The following is a 22485-nucleotide window of genomic DNA, read 5'->3' as shown; positions in this document are numbered from 1 at the left end:
AAAATGTCTGTCTGTAGTGAAATTGTCCAAAGATTATGAAAACTTTTAAACTTAGAGATAAAACTGCTAAATTCTAGGTGGAAAATTTTAAAAACTAGCTTACAATCGTGGAAAGTTCGATAATTGTGTAAACCTTTAATAGCTTTTTATACCAAACAAGAATAATCCATCCACTTTATTATCTACCTACTTTGCAGAACTTACTTATTTGATCTTATAGTTTGTTTTTGTCTTGAATATTAATTAAGTTTTTGCTACTGACATCATATATGTATTTGTCCCAGTGATTGCTGTTAGTCAAACAAGCATCGATCACTAACTGATTACTTTAATTTAGACTGAATTTGGAAATAAAAAAGAGGTAAGAGACCGCACCAGAAATGTTAAACAACATTTCACTGTTAGATTGTATGAGAACAGAATACCATTTCAATGAATTTTTCTTAGATGTACATACTTTTTTTGCATTTTTATATGTATTGCCACAAATTTGCTTTTATTTTGATGATTTTTAAAGCAATGATCATTCTTTACTCATATTTAAAAGGACAAAATGCCAGTCTGAAATTGTAATTGATTAGTCTTAAAGAATTTAGTAAATTTTGTAATTTGATGTTTGTGCAAACATTTTATCCCCATTTGTTTTGCTATCAGAATTTGATAAATAAATGAAGGAAACTGTTCATTTGAATGGAAGATATTTTTTTTTTTTATTAATTCTTGATACATAGTTTTTGCTTGAGCTGTTAACAAATTGCACATTTTGCTTTTTATTGCCAACTATCTTGATTTTATTGGGATATCTCCCATGAGAGATGTTGACCTGAATTTAAATTTTTTTATTATATAAACTGAACACCTCAAAACATGCATTCAAATGTTATAAAAGATAATTTAAGCATATACACACTTATTCAAACAATATAGAGTAGAACAAAAACACTTATATTGTCATAAGAGGAGAATTAGGTCCTCTTGCACTTAAAATCCCCAATAGATATTTTGAAAAGTTGGTAGGTATTCACAATGTATTGAATCAATGAACTACTTTAAGCCAACTTATTTTTGTGAGCGATTTACTTTCATTCGTATAAAAATATCAGGAATATAAATCGCCACCATTATGTAAAATTTAGATCGTTCTTTTCAACTGCTTCAAATACATCTGAAAATTTCTAAATTAAATAGCCGCTAAATAGGAAAGAAAGGACTTACCAGGAAAACTTTGATTAAAGTAATAGTGATACCTGTAACTTGATTGACTAGGATTGTCAGTATTCCTACTGAAGGTCATGGTTTTCTCCAGGCACTACAACTTTCTCCACCAATAAAAGATCATCGCCACAAAATAGCACCATATTGTTGAAAGGGGCATAAAACACCAATCAATCTTTTGATCCCCATTGAATTCTGATTTTTCAACATCTGCAGATTCTGGTTTATTCATTTTACTCTTGCTTACTTACATTGTTGACCTGCTGCAGTCTGTATAGCAAACATACACTGCCATGTGGTCAGATTAGATGGGAGACAGCAAACTGGTTAAAGTTTTATCTGTCTGACTGCCCAACTTATAATTTACCAATCCATATGAAATTGCTTGGCACAAACTGAAGACTGACATAGAATGGGGATTGTAGTGTGTATTGGGTCAAAGTATCTAAAAACTGTCTATATTTTGCAGAGTGTCGAAAGCTGCAGTAAAGAAAACAAAAGACATATTTTATCAGACAGATTACATCAAAACTTATGATCTGGTGTCAATATTGAGGGTAAATATATACAATAAAACACTAGTTATATGATAGTGAATTTTTTTTTTCTTACTGTACCAAAAGTATACTTTTCTTACACCTTTTGGACATTTCATCTGATGAGCCCATGAGAACAGTTTTGGAAATTTAAATTTTCAAAACAGTGTTGTTTTATATGTTTTATCATGTAAACACTATGTGTAATTGATTTTATTTGCTATAACAGTATATGGTTTAATTTCAATGTTGTAAAAGCTTTAGAAATTGTATTTTGTTATAAAGAAACAGCCAGATGAATAGTTCTTCAAATACTCCAAAACATTGAGTATATTTATAGAGTATTGTTTGTTTTACAGGATTTGTCATTTTACCAGTATGATGAGATGGTAAGAATGTCCATGGCCTTATTAAACAGATATTACTCATCCTACAACCATCTGTTTACAAGAGCAGTACAAGCACAGGTAGGTGGAATTACTGTAAATTCAGGAATTATTGCGATGTTTTTATTATGGCGAAAGAATCTACTGGTGCTGCAAATATGTCATTCCTTTTGTCAAGTTCATAAACTTTATTTTGATCTTCCCTTTGAATGTCACTTATTTTTTTTTTTTGTCCAGCGGTTTAACACCTTCCAAACATTTCCACATTTTGTGTTTTTGTAAAGACGCTCACAGTTCTGTGTAATTGATTTCCCAGGTAAAAATTTATGTAAATGCAATCAGTGTTATTTATTGACAAATTTCTACAGTTCCATGGGACCCCAAGCTAAAAAATCTACTGGTCCAAAGCAAATTGTACTGGTCTTGGACCAAGACACCAGCACTAATTTCGACTAATTTCGAACCCTGCTTGTCATTCATCACTGTATATATGTCAATACTTATATTTCAGGTATTAATCACAGACAAATCAACTGAGGTATTTGATACTCTAGAGAAGATATTACCAAAACTCAGAAGATTTGCCACTGCTAAACTGAATGAGACACAAACAAAAGAATTGTGTGATATACTGACTAAACTGATTGAGTAAGCAATGTAGCTTCAAAGATCTTCAAACCTTTGTTTTCTCTCATTTGCATACTCACTACACATTGTGTCAACAGCTACAATAAGCAATACATATTATATTTTAAAGAAGTGAATAAAAAGTTTAATGATATCAGTTAATAAAACATGAAACTATATATATATAAATTATCTAGTAAAATTGTACACTTTTTTTTTTATAAAATTTACGGTAATCTATACCATAATAATTCTTATGCATAGAGCAAATAACTGAAAAATGTCTATTAATGATTATTCAATACATTTGTCTGTTCAGATAAACTACCAATAACCATAAGGATGGAGTAAGTTTTGTTGTATATTACTTCATATGATTTGCATAGTAAGGTTTCCTTTGATATGATTGGTTGCAAGTGCTTCCAATAGTGTATGTTTGTTTGTAGCAGGCTATTTTATTTTATAAAAACCTCTAACCAATATTTACCATCAATATTTGTAGAAAAACAGCAAATTATTAACAGAAATTGTAATCATTAAATGAGTTTTTACACAATCATAAAACTCCATAGAATGTGTTTAATTATCCTTTTGTATTGCAGGATGTGTCATTTGGAAGGTGAGATTGAAGAACAGCATGGAATGAACCAGAGTATCTTATATAACCATGGTATATTGGAGGACTGCTTCACTATTCTGTCTCAGGAGATAGATGTCAAACTTCTGGTAGGTATTCATGTCCAACATGTGAACTATAACTATGGTGTACTGGGTCTGGGTGTACACTTCTGTCCGCTAATGGGGTTTCAGAGACATCTGATTTTATAAGGTTTTATTTTCACTGGGTAAATCTAAAGATTGTTGTATATCAACTTATTTAAACAACTTCTATTGGTTACCCTCATCCATATATTTCTATTATTTTTGCTGTGAACTTTAACATTGAAATGAACTGGGCGTTTTATTGTTAAGGGTTTTACTTAAAACATGATCATTTGAAATCTGTGAACTCTACAAATGATTCAAAAATGTAAATTTTTATGAAATAACTATTTCACCATAAAGCATGTCTGCTAGAAATGGAGAAAAAAAATAATAAAAAAAGTAAGAACTAGGAAATTCTGCAAGCTATATCATTGAATTAATACAGTACCTATTGTTCTCTGGGAGTTTATTCAATAAGAACTTTAAATTTAAAAAAAACATTTAAAAAAATGATTGTTTATTTGGATAATTTGGCTATACAATGTACTAAAAAATAAAAAATAAAAAGTAATGAAAATACATGTACCAATACTGAAAATGACATGCATTGTAAGAGCAAAAGATAATGATAGTTTTTCAAGGAGAAATTAAAATTTCCCATTAAATGTATTCAACTAAAAACAATAGCAAAATATATTTATTCAGATAACTATAGCTATTGAATTTTTTCAGAGAACAATTACCATTGTATTTATTCACAGAACAATATCTAAGATATTGTATTTATTGAGAGAACTATAGCTATTGTATTTATTGAGAGGAAAGTAGCTATTGTATTTATTGAGAGAACAATAGCTATTGTATTTATTGAGAGGAAAGTAGCTATTGTATTTATTGAGAAAAAAGTACTATTGTATTTATTCAGAAAACAACATCTATTGTATTTATTCAATGACAATTCAAGCTGCAAAAAAAAATAGATGAGTGAACAAGTGCTAATTTTAGAGAAAGGTGTTATTTCCTTTGCAATAAATCCTTACATAATTTAGCTCACTATCCAAATTTCCAAAGTATAAAAAAAAATTCTGAAGAAAATGAGTAAAATTCTGATAGCTGATCTGTCTCTTCGTATGCCAAGTTTTGTTTTGCATGTTTTTTATAGAAAAGCTGTAAGCATATTTCTGTCTGTGAAAGTCTGGCCTATGAAATTGAAAGTTGGCATTTATGCTTAATATAATCAAAATTCTGTATTCCAATTTACACAAAACCAAAATGCATTATTATGTGTTTATATCTGTGACTTAATTTATTTTACTGCTATTAGTCACAAGTAAGTATAATTGAAAGATTTGAGCACTGTGTGATATTTGTTAACACGCAGTAGCAACTTCCATCAATTGTTTGATTGTCAAAATAATTTAAAAAAAAATGGTTTTTAGATTTTGTCTGCATTATGCACATCTATTTATAGATAGCACAAATGTGTGTGAGAGTATGTGAATTATCACTTCTTAATTTATTTCAAGAATGTTAGTAATATTAACACATTTTGATGGTTTTACACACATGAAAAGATTTAAACTTTTCCTGCAATCAACAATTTTACTATGCATTCAAATAAACCAAAGAGATATACTTATAGTATACTTATTTATCCTGCAATTAGCCATCTATTGTACAAATAACAGGTATACAAATAATTTTTAGCTTTATTTGTACTTGTACAAATAAAATCTCCTGTTACCCTACGTCCATTTTGAGCAAGCGGTAATATGAATATTACTGTTTCCTAACCAGTTCATTTTGGGGTCATCTTTGCAGTCCACCTTTCAACGATGTCGATTTCTTTAAAATATTAAAGACTATGATTTAGATTTTGATAACTAAATTTTCAAGTGTCAAGTTGGGAGTAATTTCAGGATTAACACAATATATGCACACTACTAGGACTATCAACATAATATCAATGATTAGTAAAGAAGGCGAGACATTTCAGTGTGTGCACTCTTGTTAATGAATATAATATTTATTTGCTTTTCCCACCTAAATTTTTATGCCCTATTTATTAGCAATATGTTTTCTGGTCTGTACGTCCATTCATTCTTCTGTCTGGCGTTCATTTATCCTTCTGTCTGCCCGTCCGTTCGTCTGTCTGTCCCGCTTCAGGTTTAAGTTTTGTTTATCCTGATACTGTTATATAGAACATAGAATCAATAATGAATTTGAGCCTTATAAAAAAGAAGATGTGGTATGATTGCCAATGAGACAACTATCCACAAAAGACCAAAATGACACAAACATTAACAATTATAGGTCACCGTACAGCCTTCAACAATGAGCAAAGCCCATACCGCATATAGTCGGCTTTAAAAGGCCCCGATAAGACAATGTAAAACAATTCAAGCGAGAAAACTAACGGCCTTATTTATGTAAACAAATGAACGAAAACAAATATGTAACACATAAACAAACGACAACCACTAAATTACAGGCTCCTGACTTGGGACAGGCACATACATAAATAATGTGGCGGGGTTAAACATGTTAGTGGGATCCCAACCCTCCCCCTAACCTGGGACATGTATAACAGTACAACATAAGAACGAACTATAAATATCAGTTGAAAAAGGCTTAACTCATCAGATAGACAAAAAATAAAAGTGGATTTGGCCGGGTACTTATAGTTAAATGGTCTTATAATTTTAAGGTAATAGAAGATTAATTTGGTTTTGGAATGCCACAACCATATTGAATTTTAAGTAAAATTGTGCCCAAAAGGTCATATGTAATCACATAACATGTGTTGTTCAGTCAAAAACAGTGTCAGATTTGTCTTGTCTAGAATCAACTTAAGTTAAAAACAAGAACTGAAACTTTACACTGAATCTATTCAAAACCATATCCATCAGACCTGCTTATTATTGACAATAGCTGGTACATGCAAGAGACTAAATTGACACAGACATCAACAACTATGTTTTCTACAAATTATCTACTATATTTTATGATATCAGAGCAGTGAAATTATTAGATTCATTTCACATAAGAAATAAATAGTTTCAATCTTACTGAGAAATTACAATATTTCTATGTAACGTATGTTAAAATAGAGTATATTTATTTTTCAGGACCAGTATACAGGACAAAGAAGGGTCTACCAATTGACCTTCACCTTATTAAAGATGATGGCTAGACAGAACAAAACAGTTCAAGGCCGTTTGTTTGACCGTTTAGATATGTTATTGTCTAAAGAAGGGGCTGGGACAGAGTTAGCAGAGTGTTTGACAGAGGTAAATATTGATGATATTCATGTAAAAAGGGGCACCTTTTTAGCTCACCTGGCCCAAAGGGCCAAGTGAGCTTTTCTCATCACTTTGCGTCCGGCGTCCGTCGTCGTCGTCCGTCGTCGTCGTCGTCCTGCGTCCGGCGTTAACTTTTACAAAAATCTTCTCCTCTGAAACTACTGGGCCAAATTAAACCAAACTTGGCCACAATCATCATTGGGGTATCTAGTTTAAAAATTGTGTCCGGTGACTCGGTCAACCAACCAAGATGGCCGCCATGGCTAAAAATAGAACATAGGGGTAAAATGCAGTTTTTGGCTTATAACTCAAAAACCAAAGCATTTAGAGCAATTCTGACATGGGGTTAAATTGTTAATAAGGTCAAGATCTATCTGCTCTGAAAATTTCAGATGAATCGAACAACGTGATGTTGGGTTGCTCCCCCTAAATTGGTAATTTTAAGGAAATTTTGCTGTTTTTGGTTATTATCTTGAATAATATTATAGATAGAGATAAACTGTAAACAGCAATAATGTTCAGCAAAATAAGATTTACAAATAAGTCAACATGACCGAAATGGTCAAATGACCCCTTTAGGAGTTATTGCCCTTTATAGTCAATTTTTAACCATTTTTCGTAAATCTTATTAATCTTTTACAAAAATCTTCTCCTCTGAAACTACTGGGCCAAATTTAACCAAACTTGGCCACAATCATCATTGGGGTATCTTGTTTAAAAATTGTGTCCGTTGACCTGTCAAACCAACCAAGATGGCGACCATGGCTAAAAATAGAACATGGGGTAAAATGCAGTTTTTGGCTTATAACTCAAAAACAAAAGCATTAAGAGCAAAACTGGCATGGGGTTAAATTGTTTATCATGTCAAGATCTATCTGCCCTGAAAATTTCAGACAAATCGATAGTCAATTTTTAACAATTTTCATAAAATTTGTAAATTTTTACTAACACTTTCAACTGAAACTACTGGGCCAATCATTATAGATGGTGATATATGTACGCAGCAAGAATGTTCAGTAAAGTTAGATCTACAAGCACATCACCATCACCAAAACACAATTTTGTCACGAATCCATCTGTGTCCTTTGTTGAATATTCACATATACCAAGGTGAGCGACACAGGCTCTTTAGAGCCTCTAGTTAAAATCTAAAATAAGATTGCTAATCATAAAAGTGAGCCTAAAATATTCTTCTGAAGTATGATTTCATATAGATATATGACGATGTGGTATGAGTGCCAATGAAAAAACTCACTCATCCAAGTCACAATTGGTATAGTATGTATTCTGATTGCCTTTGAGACTACAACTACCAACATCAAAACATGAAAAAAAAAACCACTATCAACATATTTTAACGTATTTTAAAGTCAACGGAAAGTTCTTATAGAAGTAGTGTGGACATCAAACAACTAAATAGTAGAACCTTTAGTCAATTCTTCCAAACTTCTTTGTATATGAAGGAATTTATCCTTTGTTCTTCCATATTTTTTGTCAACTTTTTCAAGTGCCTGTCAACAATGAGGTTGTGAGTTCAAACCCACCATTTGGCAGGTGTGTTCTACCCCCATCTTAAATGACTAAGAATCTAGGATTGCCAAGTGTTCCTGTCTGGTTGATGGCTTTCTTCTCTACTGATCACATAATATATATATTTCTGTAAAGGAAACTCTTCATAATAAACCTCATGTAATTAATTATGATTTATGTTTTAGGTTTTTACGGGAAATTCAAATACTTGTATGAAAGTGACTGGTAACCAGATTCAGAAAATTATGGAACTTGTTTCTAAAAATCGTGAATCAGTGCCACAATTCTTGGACTTATTAAATGCCATAGTGAAAGTGGAAGAGTTAGACTTACCACTGAAAAGAAATCAAGGTTTTGTGATGAACTATTTTATGCAGTATCGAGCTGAAGTAGCTTTTGTTATTGACCAGGATGAAGCTGCAAGGTAGGTTAAAATATGATATAATTGAATTGCCTGCATCATATATTTGGTTGATGAAAGTTTCTATCAGTACCAGAAAGTCTTTTTGGGAGTAAGGCATGGTGTCCTGTGGACACAAAGTCTGGTTACATTTGAAAATTTAAACATAAACAATACAATACAAATTTGGGATGTAATTGGTAACTTTTTTAATGCTTCTATATGATAGTTTATTACAGCTTATTTCCTAATGCATGTAAAGCAAAACTCTGGTTGGCTTGCTTGCTTTGTTTGTATAATTGTTTATACAAGCTTTGTAAATAAGATTGACATCTTTAAACAATATATATAGGCAAAGTTTAACCTGTATATATAATATTTGAATTTAATTGGGTGTTATCCTAATGATTGTACAATATAAAAACAAAGCAAGCAAGCTAACTAAAGTCTTGCTCTACATGCTTTAGGAAATTAGCTGTAATTAGTTTCATTATTTCATAGGTTTCAGATCCTGACAGATCCATGTCACATATTAATAAGTTTCATTATTTCGTAGGTTTCAGATCCTGACAGATCCACGTCACAAACATTTACAGTATCTGATAGCTATGGTGGATATGCTGGCCACTTGTGCTGAAGTAAGTCATTTACACCTTACAAAAATTTTTTGTTTTTTTTTGTTAAAAGTATTTTTTTATGATGAAAGTTTTTGTCTTTCGTTGTAAATGTAAATTGCTCTTCGTGTCAGTGATTTTAGATAACAGTACCATTTTGCATTGGAAATATTTGTATGTTTTCTTTCAATTACAGGGAGAAAACAGATTTATAGAATCAATTTGTCAAACAATTTTCAAAATACCAGAACTTCTAAAAATTTTGAGTTCTCCTTCTATAAATAACAACTTGAAGAAGCCATTCCTGAGATTTTTCCTCTGGGTGTACCTGAATACAGCTGGTGGCATGATAGAAAGTGGTGCTGGTGATCTTCCACATGAAAAGTAAGCTATAGTAAAAACATATTATAGGAAATAAAGTTTATAATGGTTTAAATCCAAAAGAATTATATTGATGTATTTGTTTCTTTTTAATTAAAACCAGGTTGCAAGTTATACGGTTGAAAACATTTATTTATAGTTGAATACAAACTGCAATGGTTTTTGAGGCAAACATTCTGAATAATAAATTACATATGGATTTAGTTACTTATTCATAGTAACATTAAAGCTTTTTAGTAAGAAATTATACATGTAATACTTTCATCATGAAGGTTATATTGATATTTTACATTCCATCATTTCTAACACTGAAGTAAGAGAAAATACTGAAGTTGAAGAGTTGATGGTGTCAATTGGAGATTTGATGGTCACAAATGCAATTATAGTGGCAACTTGTAGTGGAGTCAATAAAATGGAAAAGGGCTATTATAGAAAACTTGCATTACAATTATTTGTTAACATCCCATCCTAACAGAACACTTATTTATTTATAGATCTATGTGGGCGTACATTAATGGAATGAAACATTTATTTATAGATCTATGTGAGCGTACATTAATGGAATGAATCCACTTATTTATTTATAGATCTATGTGGGCGTACATTAATGGAATGAATCCACTTATTTATTTATAGATCTATGTGGGCGTACATTAATGGAATGAATCCATTACTTAAAGAGATTGCTGATTTTGCTAGGAAGGATCCAAAGACTACAAAAACATTCCTGAAAAGGCCACCTGCTAAAGGGTATGTATAATTATTATGGGTCAAAGGGGACATAATTCATTAAATTGCACATTGCTTTCAATAAGGAAGTCTTAGATATTGCATCTTTGAGAAAAAAATAATAATCGAAATTAGCCAAAAGAAAATGTCATAATAATTTTTCATTATATAGTACTGGTTTTAAGAAACCAGGAACTTTATAGATTAAAAAATTATAAATCAAATTTTAGTATTGAAAGATGAGGAGATTAATGTCTAAGGCTTCTTTTTTTACTTCTTTAACCTCTTTTCCATTGTCATTTATTACAATTTAATAGATAGTCATAGCTGTGTTTTTCCCAAATTAGTTTTTTATTTTTCAGTGCCAATATTTATTGTTAACCTTCAGCAAAGGTTAATTCTTTGGAAAAAGAATATGTAAAATAATTTCTTTTTATGTGTCAGAATAAATAATAAATCTATGTAAAATTAACATTGTTTTTAAAATTATTATTAACCTAATACTTGTGTGATAAAGTGTTGCAATTCAATTTGAAAAAATAATGTCTTTTGTTATCCAGTCAAGACATAGTGACTTTGTTTTGTTCTGTAGAATAATGCACAATCTGTTTTAGAAATAATGTAAATTAAATCTTTAATTTAAGTAAGAAAAACAGTTTTCTAAAGGGAGAACAAAAGTAGTCAGCTGTTGTCAATGTTAATATATTAGAAAAAGACTAATTTTACAAGACATTTTAATTTTTTTATGCCAAACGTACAATAGTAGAGAGGCATTATGTTTTCTGGTTTGTGTGTCCATTCGTTTGTCGTACCATTTGTCCTGCTCCAGGTTAAAGTTTTTGTCGAGGCAGTTTTTAATGAAGTCGAAGTACAATCAACTTGAAACTTAGTACAAATCTTCTTTTTGATATGATCTTTCCAATTTAAATGCCAAATGAAAGTTTTAACCACAGTTTTTCTGTCACCTGAACATAGAAAATGATAGTGCAAGTAGGGCATTTGTGTACTATGGACACATTCTTGTTTAGAACTTAAGTTTATATCTAATGCAACTTTCAATCTTCTACAATGGATTTTAAAAATAATATTGATAAACTGAAGACCTTGAATATTGCATGTTTGAAATGTGTAGTGTATTAAAAGCTGCTTTTCCCCGATTAGATTTTCCATGTCTGCTTTCCCATCTATATAATGAATGAATTTTATTTTACAGAGATCTCAGGTTTGTAGATTGCTTTGCTATATACTTGGCTGCATGTAGTAGTTCTGTACACACACATACATGTGTGTAATATGTTTCCTAATTGGTTATTCTGTATACACACATGTGTGTAATATGTTTCCTAATTGTCATTTAATGATTGCTGAATCTGTACAAAACAACTTGAAATTTTCTCAACTGATGAATAACTATTTATAGATGAAATGAAATGTCATAGAATATAATATAATATAATGCTTATAAGTAGTACATTTGTAATAATAAATGCCTAAGTCAAATGATATGTTTACATCGGGTTTTCTCTTAAATCATTGGATCAAATGATATGTAACATAGTTTACCATCATATACAAAATCAAACGGCAAGTCACTTGTTAATTTAGACTCTAAGTAGATTGAAGTGGTGTGATAATTTTATCTTGTAAAAATTATGCCAAACTTAAGTTCCTACTTATATGAATAATTAAATAAGAAGCATAAAGAATTGAATATGAATAAGATTGCTTATTGCTTTATGTTTTATGGTGATGGTGTCACAGTGGTTTAAATTTATTGTAAATTCACATTAATTCACCAACTTTTCTTGGTTTGTGGTCATGTCAGACACTTATGGACGGTTCTTGGTTCATAGAAGTCAAATAAAACTGGTCTTAACTTCATAGCTGATTGGGGATTTTTTTATTAGAGAAAAATCAGGGATTTAGTATGCTTAGAAATGGATTTTATTTTGTTCCAGTGATAGAGAAAAAGTATCTAAATGGTAAAAGAAAAATACAGAATTAGCTTGCTTACACTAACAAAACTCAATATTCACTGAGACACATTGAATGGATATACTAAAGAATCTACCTACTTGAGTGTATAAATATATAATTGGATAACAGTTTTCAGAAGTGTCCAATATAATTGTTTATGCTTTAGGCTTAGGCAATACTTACTAGCATAATTGCTGTAAAAAGCTAAGGTACCTGGCCTTTGGTTCCACAGTTTTTGTCACACTAAGGCTACAGAAGATATACAATGGACTAGTTGGTTTCTAAAGTTTAAACTTTGGGTTTTATAGAATATATCTGATGAAGGCAACAGCCATGCATCTATTGATGAAAAACTATTTTTCACAAAATTATTAGGAAGTTCAGTATTCTCCACTTTTACTTTAATTTGTTGAAATCTTATATGCTACCCCAGAATTAAATAAAATAGATACATAATTTTCAATTTATGGAAATAGAACACAGATAAGAAAAAAATATATCTTAGACTGAGAGAATTGGATTATCTTTACAAGTTTTGTGGTAATAGAATTTCTTTTTTTTGGTATGACAAATTTGTATTGTAGGAGTTTGTTGAAGCCCTCTTAGAAATAAATTAGAGCTTGAATCACCCTCTTTTTGTCCAAAAAATACCTTGCACGATTATTCCTTGTCTGAGTGTAAGTGAATCCTGGTTGCTTTATTACGTGGAGAAATCTTATTTAAATTGTTTGGTAATCCCGATCAATTCACCATTATTGAAAATTCCCTGGTTGTTGTAAAACCTGATACCTAATTTTTACTTGGTCTGAAAAAGATATGTACAACAGTGCTATTAAACTGGTTAGAAATTAATGGTTATAGACTAGTATGTTAATTATATATATATATGCAAACATGACAAGCTTTTGTATAGAATCTAATCTGTTTTATAGTAAAATGTTTATGATAGTTTATTAAAGGTCGGCTAATATTGAATAAAAATTATGCAATATATCTGCAGCATTGCATTTATTGCAAATTTTTTATTATTATTAAAGTAAGGATTCAAGTATTTTTATTTAAATTTAAATAAAAGATAAGAGATTTAAAAATAAAATTTAACTTTATGGATATTTTTTAAGCATCATTGTGTATTGTTATGTTACGGTTTATTATTTTACCCTACTTGTATAGATATTATAAGTTACACTGTGAGTGTGCAATTATCCTTATACGAGAATTTATCGGGTCAATAAAATTCATATGAGGTGATTTTGTTACATTTCAAATTTATATATTCAAACTCAATTTTTAGGACAATATCAACCAAATATATTTAGATATATAATCTATTACTGAAAAATTAAAGAATATTAGGACTATAAAGCAACCTAAAAAAAATAAATTTATTAGGTCAATGATATAAGGGAGATAATTACAATTGACGTAATAAAATTTTTACTGAAATTTATTATTTACAACATTTATCTCAGTAGTGATATGAAAACAATCTCAATTGAGATTTTATATATATAGTTTTATTTAGATATGCAAAATTCAGCATCTCTTTTCACAAAAAAATCTTATGATTAAAAAAACTTGAAAGTCATGTCAGTATAACTTACGATCAATTTTCATCGTAAGATTTTTGTGAAAAGAAAGATCCAGACATGGTGATATTTTCCAACCTTAAACTATAATCTAAAGTTGATAACTGCACCACATTAATAACTTGTATTGTTTTATAGTGACACAGGAACAAGTGCCAATGAAGCTATCAATGGATCCATCCATTACCTGTTTGACAGTGTCATGCCATTCTTACAGGTAAAACATAAAGACATGCAATAATTAAATTATATGTGGTGGAGTTTAACTGGTGTTTTTTTTTAAACAAGCTCTCTGCCTATTTTTATAATAATATAATTAGATTATTTAAAAGGCACATTAAAGAACATTCAAAAATTGCCTGTACTTCAAAAAACGTCTTCTACTGTTACTTTAGCATTTAAGATTCTTAGTAACAAGCAAATTATGAGACCATGTCCCTCTGTTACACCTAAGAGACTCAGACTGACTTTGTCTTGCCTTAATAAAGTCCCTTAACCAAGATTTCTGCTTGCTGGATCAGATGATGGCAGGAACTACTAGTGGTAGGTCAAAGATATAAGGATTATAGTTGTATTAGCATTAGCACTTCTCATTTCTAAGGAGACTATTTTCCCCTGAACGTTCAGTCATGCTTCTTTGACTCTGAATATATGCACACTTTACAAGTTGAAGTTATGCCATATATTTTCAGCATTTGCATTTTGATATCAAAATTACATATGTGAAAGCCCTATTTCTGTGTCAACAGTTTATTAGAAAGAATTTTTAAGCATTTATACTGTAATATGATCCATAATTTTTATTTAGTACAGTATTCTATTCTCTTATCAACATTTTGGAGTTTGCCATTGAGGTTTAATTTATTTTCCTTTTTTTTAATTTTTTGGTAGATATTTTGTCGAAACTACTATCAGCCAGACCCTTCAGTATTTCCAGATGAACCACAGCATCTTGATGACCTTACTAGGAATTTCAAGGTAATTTATTCATCAACAAGGAAAAATCAAATTAATGAAAAGTTAACCATTATAGGATAATTGAAATAAAAATATGAAATAATTCTCTCATATTTAACAGTGATAGTAAAAACAGAAAAGTCCATGTTGTAATGTGAATTCATTAGAATATAATTTTTACTTTCAGGACTTCAATCTTTAATACTGTTGCTTTTTATTGAATAGGCTTGGATGTTTTATAAACCAAAGTAATTTGGTATCAGATCATGAAAGGATCTAAAATCAATTTGATGTGTGGCCTGTACTAAAGATGTATGATACCTTATCACCTCAGTAGCATTTAACTTATCTTTTTTACAGGATTTTATGGAAGAAATAGCCCCCTTAGTCAGTATAGAGAGACAGATGAAATCTATTGTAGCCTGTACCATGAGTCTGTTGTCAGCATCTACATTACCAGTTGATGTGAGTTTACTTATTTATAAAGCTTTCACTTCAGACAAAGATTGATATTTGAAACAATTTGCAAGAAAAAATATAAGAACATAGAAAATTCATACAAGGATATTTTTTAAAACCTACAAGTGTGGACACAGATCAGTGTGGGTGTGGACACAGATCAGTGTGGATAGTAATTATTTTATTAGTGTTTGGATTTTTCACAGAATTCTTATCAGTTACTATATGTCATCTAGTCAGGGTAAATACTTTCTACAATGAAGATTTCTTAACATTTGACATACTTCATTTTGACTGAATTGTAACTCCATATAAAACAACATCTACATTCTTTTAACTATTTTATTGACAGGAAATGAGAGAATTTGAAGATAAATATGCTAAAGGTGTTCAAGGACAGGAAGTGAAGAGTGATGCTAGAAGGGTATGTAACTGGATTAAACATAATTTCCTAAATTATATTTACTTTGATATGGGTTGTCTGCATTTATTCATATACTAGACAGATGAGATGTTTTTATCAGCTGGTAACATATACAAGACTGAATGACAAAAGAAGAAATTAGAATAATAAGTCACATGTGTTTATTGGTGTGATTTGTCAGATCTGAAATTATATCTCAAAGGAACGATGTTGAAACTTGTATACTCCTAAATCTCTCCATGGATTTCTTATCATAGAAATTTCCTCAGAATGTTGAACAAGCAACAATCATTCTAAAGATTCACAGAAACTTCAGTACCTAGTGATATGGCGCTAAGCCTGTTTGATTTTTTTATAATCTTAATGATTAGGGGTTTGTTATTTTCAAATTAAAACTTTGTCAAATCTAAACAAATTATGTTAGAGCCAGCATAAGAGTTTTGATTTAATCTGTTGGTTTTTTATTTCAATTTATAGTTATATGACAGTCAAGAAGTATTTCATGCTCAAGGTTAAACATGCAGCAAGTTTAAAGAATTTCATATCTCTTCCTGTGCATATCTCTCTTTACACAAACCTTATATTATGAACCATGTTTACAAGTTTAAGAGTGGTTTTATTTTAGTCCTATGAAGAATATTATCAATATGAAGAGGAAATAAACAGACAACTGAATGTTTTTGCAGTCAATATGAAAACAGCTTATGGTGGATTAAATACAGTACATGCTCAGATTGGGTATAATTCAGATGCAGGTTAGTCTGTAAAATAAATGTAAAAAAAAAGGTAGATTTTAAACAATGCAATACAATTATACTTAAAGAATTTAAATGAGAAAAATGGATCCTTTTCATCCATTGTACAAGAAATTGTGCATAAAAAAGTTCTGGAATTATCATATAGGATCACCTCTAGGTTAGAGAAGGGCAAATTTCAGAATTTTACATTGTCATTATTGGGTACCCAATCAGATTTATTGATACATAAGAATATTAAGCTTTCTCTATCATTCATCTCTTGAGATTGATAAGCATGTTTGGTTGTTACATTACAGATTATTCTGAGATAGATGGAGATGAAGAATTGCCATTAGGACAAGAGTTCCAAGATCACATCACATTTTTTATTGACACTGGACATAAAGATGCAAAAAGTAGATATGCTCAAGCAGAAAAATTAGTCAAACAATTATCGTAAGTAGTCATTACTGATATGGTTGGTAGTAAATTAATCTGGCTTACCAAGTCTTTGGAAAGAAAAGCCTCATTGATTGAATTTATATTGATTTTACCAGTAGCCGATGCTCATGGGGCATCATGTAAATACAGACTCTACCACTGCATCGAGTGTGATACGATATATATCCACTCTAGACAGTCAAATTTTCAAATTTAAAATGCGAGGCTTACCGAGCGTTTTAAATATTTAAAATTCAACTGTCAAGAGTGGATAAATATCCTATTACACGAGATTTGGTGGTGGAATCTGTTTCTCTAATGATTTTCAAACAATACACAGGCAAACTTATTCCTTCTTTGCGACTGATCTGCAAAAAGATGTGTTCTTTCTGTGTGACGTAGTCAGACATGGTCGCCTTTTTTCATTTCGTCACAATAGAAAATCAGAAGAAAACAAGAATATTGGACATCATAATTGGATTTTAACCAATGAAGAACTGAGATCAAACAAACCACATGTTGATTAATTTTTTTTATACAATGGGTGCAGAAACGGATAAATTGACGAATAATTTGAAAAATAAATATAAGGATTTTCCAAAATAACTGATATTAAGAGTTAAAAAAAATCTAATAGAATTTTTTTTTTGTGAAAGTGTATATATAGTCAAGTTTGAACGTTTGATAAATATCCAGGATTCATTTCTATTCGTGGATACTAATTTTGGTGGATCACAGCAAACCTCGGTTTTAAGAATTCAACAAAGAATAATCACTACACTCAGTTTTATTAATAAAAAAAGAACCATACATGAAATAAACCAATTAATTATTGCCTTATATTGATGTATTACTGTGCTTTTTCAAGCATGACAACACATTTTGGCAAATCAAACTAAGATATATATTGGTGACATGTATCTTTCAACTTTCAGTTTGATTAAATATAACAATCACAATCACTGAAGTTACTTTTGATGTTACCCAATAACAAAATAAAGTTGGTCACATGATTCTTAAAATGACAAAAAGTTGATAATCACATTACAAAATTTGTGCATGAAACAACAAATTCAGTATTTTGATTAAGTTGATTCCGAGTCTGATTATAATAAGTGTTCTAAAAAATTCTGTAACTGCAAGAATAAATAAATAAAAGTAATGGCAGTACTCACTAAAATTGATAACAAGGAATTGACTTCACAGTATATTTGATATGCAGTGAACACACAATAGATCTTATTTGGCCACATGATATTTTATGAACAAAGTAAGTGGTATTCTTTGAAGACTGAGTTTTCTATTGTTTCAATGTAAAATAAGATTCATTATCAATACATTATAAAACAAATTGCCAGTTGAGATATATTGCTCTTTAAATTACAGATTTTTCTTGTTGATGAATTGAACATTTGTCAAGAGAGTCTTACTGTTCTTTACTTTTCTATAATAGTTTTCACAATATAGATAGGTGAGGTTCATAGTGTAAAATGTACACTTGAAATATGAAACTGACTTTTCAAGTTTAAGAAAATTCGTGAAATAATTACTGTCACACTTCTATTTAAATGTATTTTTCTTTGATCTTTGCTATAAAGTGTTCATTGCCACCCCATAGTTTTCTTAAACTTGAACTGTGTATAAGATGTGTATTAGCTGTAACTTTCTAAGGTTGTAGGAATGTATACCTACAATGTCTCTAATGTTTTTGTAGTTCTGGAAAAAGGAGAAGCGGGCATCGAAAGTAAATTTACCCAGTAGTTTAATTTGACATTTTTTTTTCAATAAATAACAGTACAATGTAGCGAAAATGTTTTATTGTCTTGCAATAGAATATTAAATTAACAACAAATATATATTGATAAATACTTTTTTGTAAAATGCCTAGAACTTCCCTCAGCATGTTTAGATGTTATGTTTAGCTAGATGTGGCACAGTTTGAATATAAAAGATTTATTCTTTTTGTCGTTTATTGTTGTGTTGTAGCACTTTTGTAGTTGAAATAAAATTGAGAATGGAAATGGGGAATGTGTCAAAGAGACAACAACCCGACAAAATAAAAAAAAAAAAAAAAAAAAAAAAAAAAAAACAGCAGAAGGTCACCAACAGGTCTTCAATGTAGCGAGAAATTCCCGCACCCAGAGGCGTCCTTCAGCTGGCCCCTAAACAAATATATACTAGTTCAGTGATAATGAACGCCATACTAATTTCCAAATTGTACACAAGAAACTAATATAAAAATAATACAAGACTAACAAAGGCCAGAGGCTCCTGACTTGGGACAGGCGCAAAAATGCGGCGGGGTTAAACATGTTTGTGAGATCTCAACCCTCCCCTATACCTTTAACCAATGTAGAAAAATAATCGCATAACAATACGCACATTAAAATTCAGTTCAAGAGAAGTCCGAGTCTGATGTCAGAAGATGCAACCAAAGAAAATAAACAAAATGACAATAATACATAAATAACAACAGACTACTAGCAGTTAACTGACATGCCAGCTCCAGACTTCAATTAAACTGACTGAAAGATTATGATTTCATCATATGAACATCAGGCACAATCCTTCCCGTTAGGGGTTTAGTATCATACCATCATAACATATATGAGAAGAACATAACCTGTGTCATGCCAACAACTGTTTTTAGTATTTTTAGGACAGTTTTTTCTCTTATTCAGGATTACAGAAAAACCTGTCTTATTCATTATTTACTTTTATTATGTCTGGCATGTTTCATGGCCCTTCCAAAGCATTTTTAAAAGCCTGGTGGTTGATTTTTTGGGGTTTTCTGTAGCAAACCATATATATTTCCAAGTTTAAAATTGGGTATTAAGGAGGGTGGGGACGAATAGGACAAGATATGATTTCGTGATCTCTGCACACATTTTTTTTCTTTTTATACGACCGCAAATTTTGAAAAAATTTTCGTCGTATATTGCTATCACGTTGGCGTCGTCGTCGTCGTTGTCGTTGTCGTCGTCGTTGTCGTTGTCCGAATACTTTTAGTTTTCGCACTCTAACTTTAGTAAAAGTGAATAGAAATCTATGAAATTTTAACACAAGGTTTATGACCACAAAATGAAGGTTGGTATTGATTTTGTGAGTTTTGGTCCCAACATTTTAGGAATTAGGGGCCAAAAAGGGCCCAATTAAGCATTTTCTTGGTTTTCGCACTATAACTTTAGTTTAAGTTAATAGAAATCTATGAAATTTTGACACAAGGTTTATGACCACAAAAGAAAGGTTGGGATTGATTATGGGAGTTTTGGTTTCAACAGTTTAGGAATAAGGGGCCAAAAAAGGGCACAAATAAGCATTATTCTTGGTTTTTGCACAATAACTTTAGTTTAAGTAAATAGAAATCAATGAAATTTAAACACAATGTTTATGACCACAAAAGCTTTTGGTCATGTTTTCAAATTGGTCTACATTAAGGTCCAAAGGGTCCAAAATTAAACTTAGTTTGATTTTGACAAAAAATGAATCGGTTGGGTTCTTTGATATGTTGAATCTAAAAATGTACTTAGATTCTTGATTATTGGCCCAGTTTTCAAGTTGGTCCAAATCTGGGTCCAAAATTAAACTTTATTTGATTTCATCAAAAATTGAATAAATGGGGTTCTTTGATATGCCAAATCTAACTGTGTATGTAGATTCTTCATTTTTGGTCCCTTTTTCAAATTGGCCTACATTAAGGTCCAAAGGGTCCAAAATTAAACTAAGTTTGATATTAACAAAAATTAAATTCTTGGGCCTCTTTGATATGCTGAATCTAAACATGTACTTAGATTTTTGATTATGGGCCCAGTTTTCAAGTTGGTCCAAATCAGGATCTAAAATTATTATATTAAGTATTGTGCAATAGCAAGTCTTTTCAATTGCACAGTATTGTGCAATGGCAAGAAATATCTAATTTCACAATATTGTGAAATAGCAAATTTTTTTTTAATTAGAGTTATCTTTCTTTGTCCAGAATAGTAAGCAAGAAATATCTTATTGCAAGATTTTTTTTTTAATTGTAGTTATCTTTCTTTGTCCAGAATCAACTTAAATCTTGTTATATACAATATACAATGTTTATTCACTTTTTACTACCAACTGATAAATTTAAATAATCTTTACCATTCGAAGATAACAAGCAGTTTTTTTTACATCTTAATATTTTATGATGTATTTAAATGTGTAGTTATTGTTGCAAACTCAATTAGAATATTTTAATTGAGATTAGTTTTGGAATAAGGGAAAGGGGGATGTGATTAAAAAATTGGGTTCAATTTTTCTCATTTGAAATTTCATAAATAAAAAGAAAATTTCTTCAAACATTTTTTTGAGAGGATTAATATTCAACAGCATAGTGAATTGCTCTTAAGAGAAAACAAAAATTTTAAGTTCATTAGAACACATTTATTCTGTGTCAGAAACCTATGCTGTGTCAACTATTAAATCACAATCCAAATTTAGAGCTGAATCCAGCTTGAATGTTGTGTCCATACTTGCCCCAACCGTTCAGGGTTCAACCTCTGCGGTCGTATAAAGCTACGCCCTGCAGAGCATCTGGTTAAATGTATGATGTACATTGATTAATTGCCATAGAATACAGAGATTTTATATTTTCCTTTCTTTCTTCATTTTCAGCTATTCTGTAAGGTAAACAGTTGCAATTTCCCCCAGTTTATAAATGTTGTGATTTTCATGATCACATCTGTATAGACTTGATCATTTCACAGAATTTTTAAGGCTACATACATTTTGAATGTCTACAAATTTTTGTTTTAAATGGGCATGTTTTTCACCTTTAAAGAGTTCTATCAAAAATATTGTATATAATTATCCTTATCTTAGATGTGAGAATTATGCATGTTTTAATTTTATAATAAATATAACTTTAAAATTACAGTGTTGTTGAAAATATTCTGATACTGATAACATCACTTGCTAATAAATCTTAAACACATAAATATAGTTGTCAGTATTTGTCAGGATTTGATTAGCAAGTAGGATTGGAAACTGGAGGATATTTTTACATTGATATAACAAGACATTGTGAGAATCCAACCCACTTTAGTCTTTACTGTAAAACATCCTTAATTATCATTTGTTAATAATTTCTTGTAACATCATTAAAAATATATAAAAAGTAAATAAGTATTTGTAACTTCTATGAAGTTTGAAACATTTTATTTATTTTTTCATTAATTTTGCATGGTTCAGATTATTAATTTTAAATATGTCATCAAAACTAATAAGTAAATGAATGCATGGGAGGATTCATATGAAACATTGCATGCTTTGATCCACTTATAAATGAACACAATGTGGTACAGGAACACATTGATAAATAAACAACAGAATTTGATTGGTCAATCAAAACACTTGTGATGCTGTATACTAAAAGTCTTTTTTTTTGTTAATCAATTAATTGAAATTTGTGTAAGCAAAATCTGTTCAGATGAACTAAGATGATCTAGAGGCT

The 22485-nt window shown here is 30.2% G+C and overlaps 1 protein-coding gene across 7 annotated transcripts in view; it reads left to right on the top strand.

Annotated features, from left to right (window-relative positions):
- Nucleotides 1–22485, top strand: part of LOC134712827 (inositol 1,4,5-trisphosphate receptor type 3-like) — a 116317-nt gene that overhangs the window by 60475 nt on the left and 33357 nt on the right. For all 7 annotated transcript variants that reach the window (XM_063574766.1, XM_063574769.1, XM_063574773.1 and 4 more), the window contains 15 exons: nt 1685–1772; nt 2111–2218; nt 2649–2785; nt 3367–3490; nt 6598–6759; nt 8487–8725; nt 9258–9339; nt 9512–9699; nt 10333–10446; nt 14130–14208; nt 14883–14969; nt 15309–15413; nt 15760–15831; nt 16457–16586; nt 16886–17024. In XM_063574766.1, the coding sequence (XP_063430836.1) occupies nt 1685–1772; nt 2111–2218; nt 2649–2785; nt 3367–3490; nt 6598–6759; nt 8487–8725; nt 9258–9339; nt 9512–9699; nt 10333–10446; nt 14130–14208; nt 14883–14969; nt 15309–15413; nt 15760–15831; nt 16457–16586; nt 16886–17024 (1854 nt within the window). The remainder of the gene's footprint in view (nt 1–1684; nt 1773–2110; nt 2219–2648; nt 2786–3366; nt 3491–6597; nt 6760–8486; nt 8726–9257; nt 9340–9511; nt 9700–10332; nt 10447–14129; nt 14209–14882; nt 14970–15308; nt 15414–15759; nt 15832–16456; nt 16587–16885; nt 17025–22485) is intronic.

The sequence above is a fragment of the Mytilus trossulus genome, chromosome 3 (assembly GCF_036588685.1).
Source record: "Mytilus trossulus isolate FHL-02 chromosome 3, PNRI_Mtr1.1.1.hap1, whole genome shotgun sequence".
Taxonomy (NCBI): domain Eukaryota; kingdom Metazoa; phylum Mollusca; class Bivalvia; order Mytilida; family Mytilidae; genus Mytilus; species Mytilus trossulus.
This window is presented reverse-complemented; position numbering and strand designations above follow the sequence as displayed.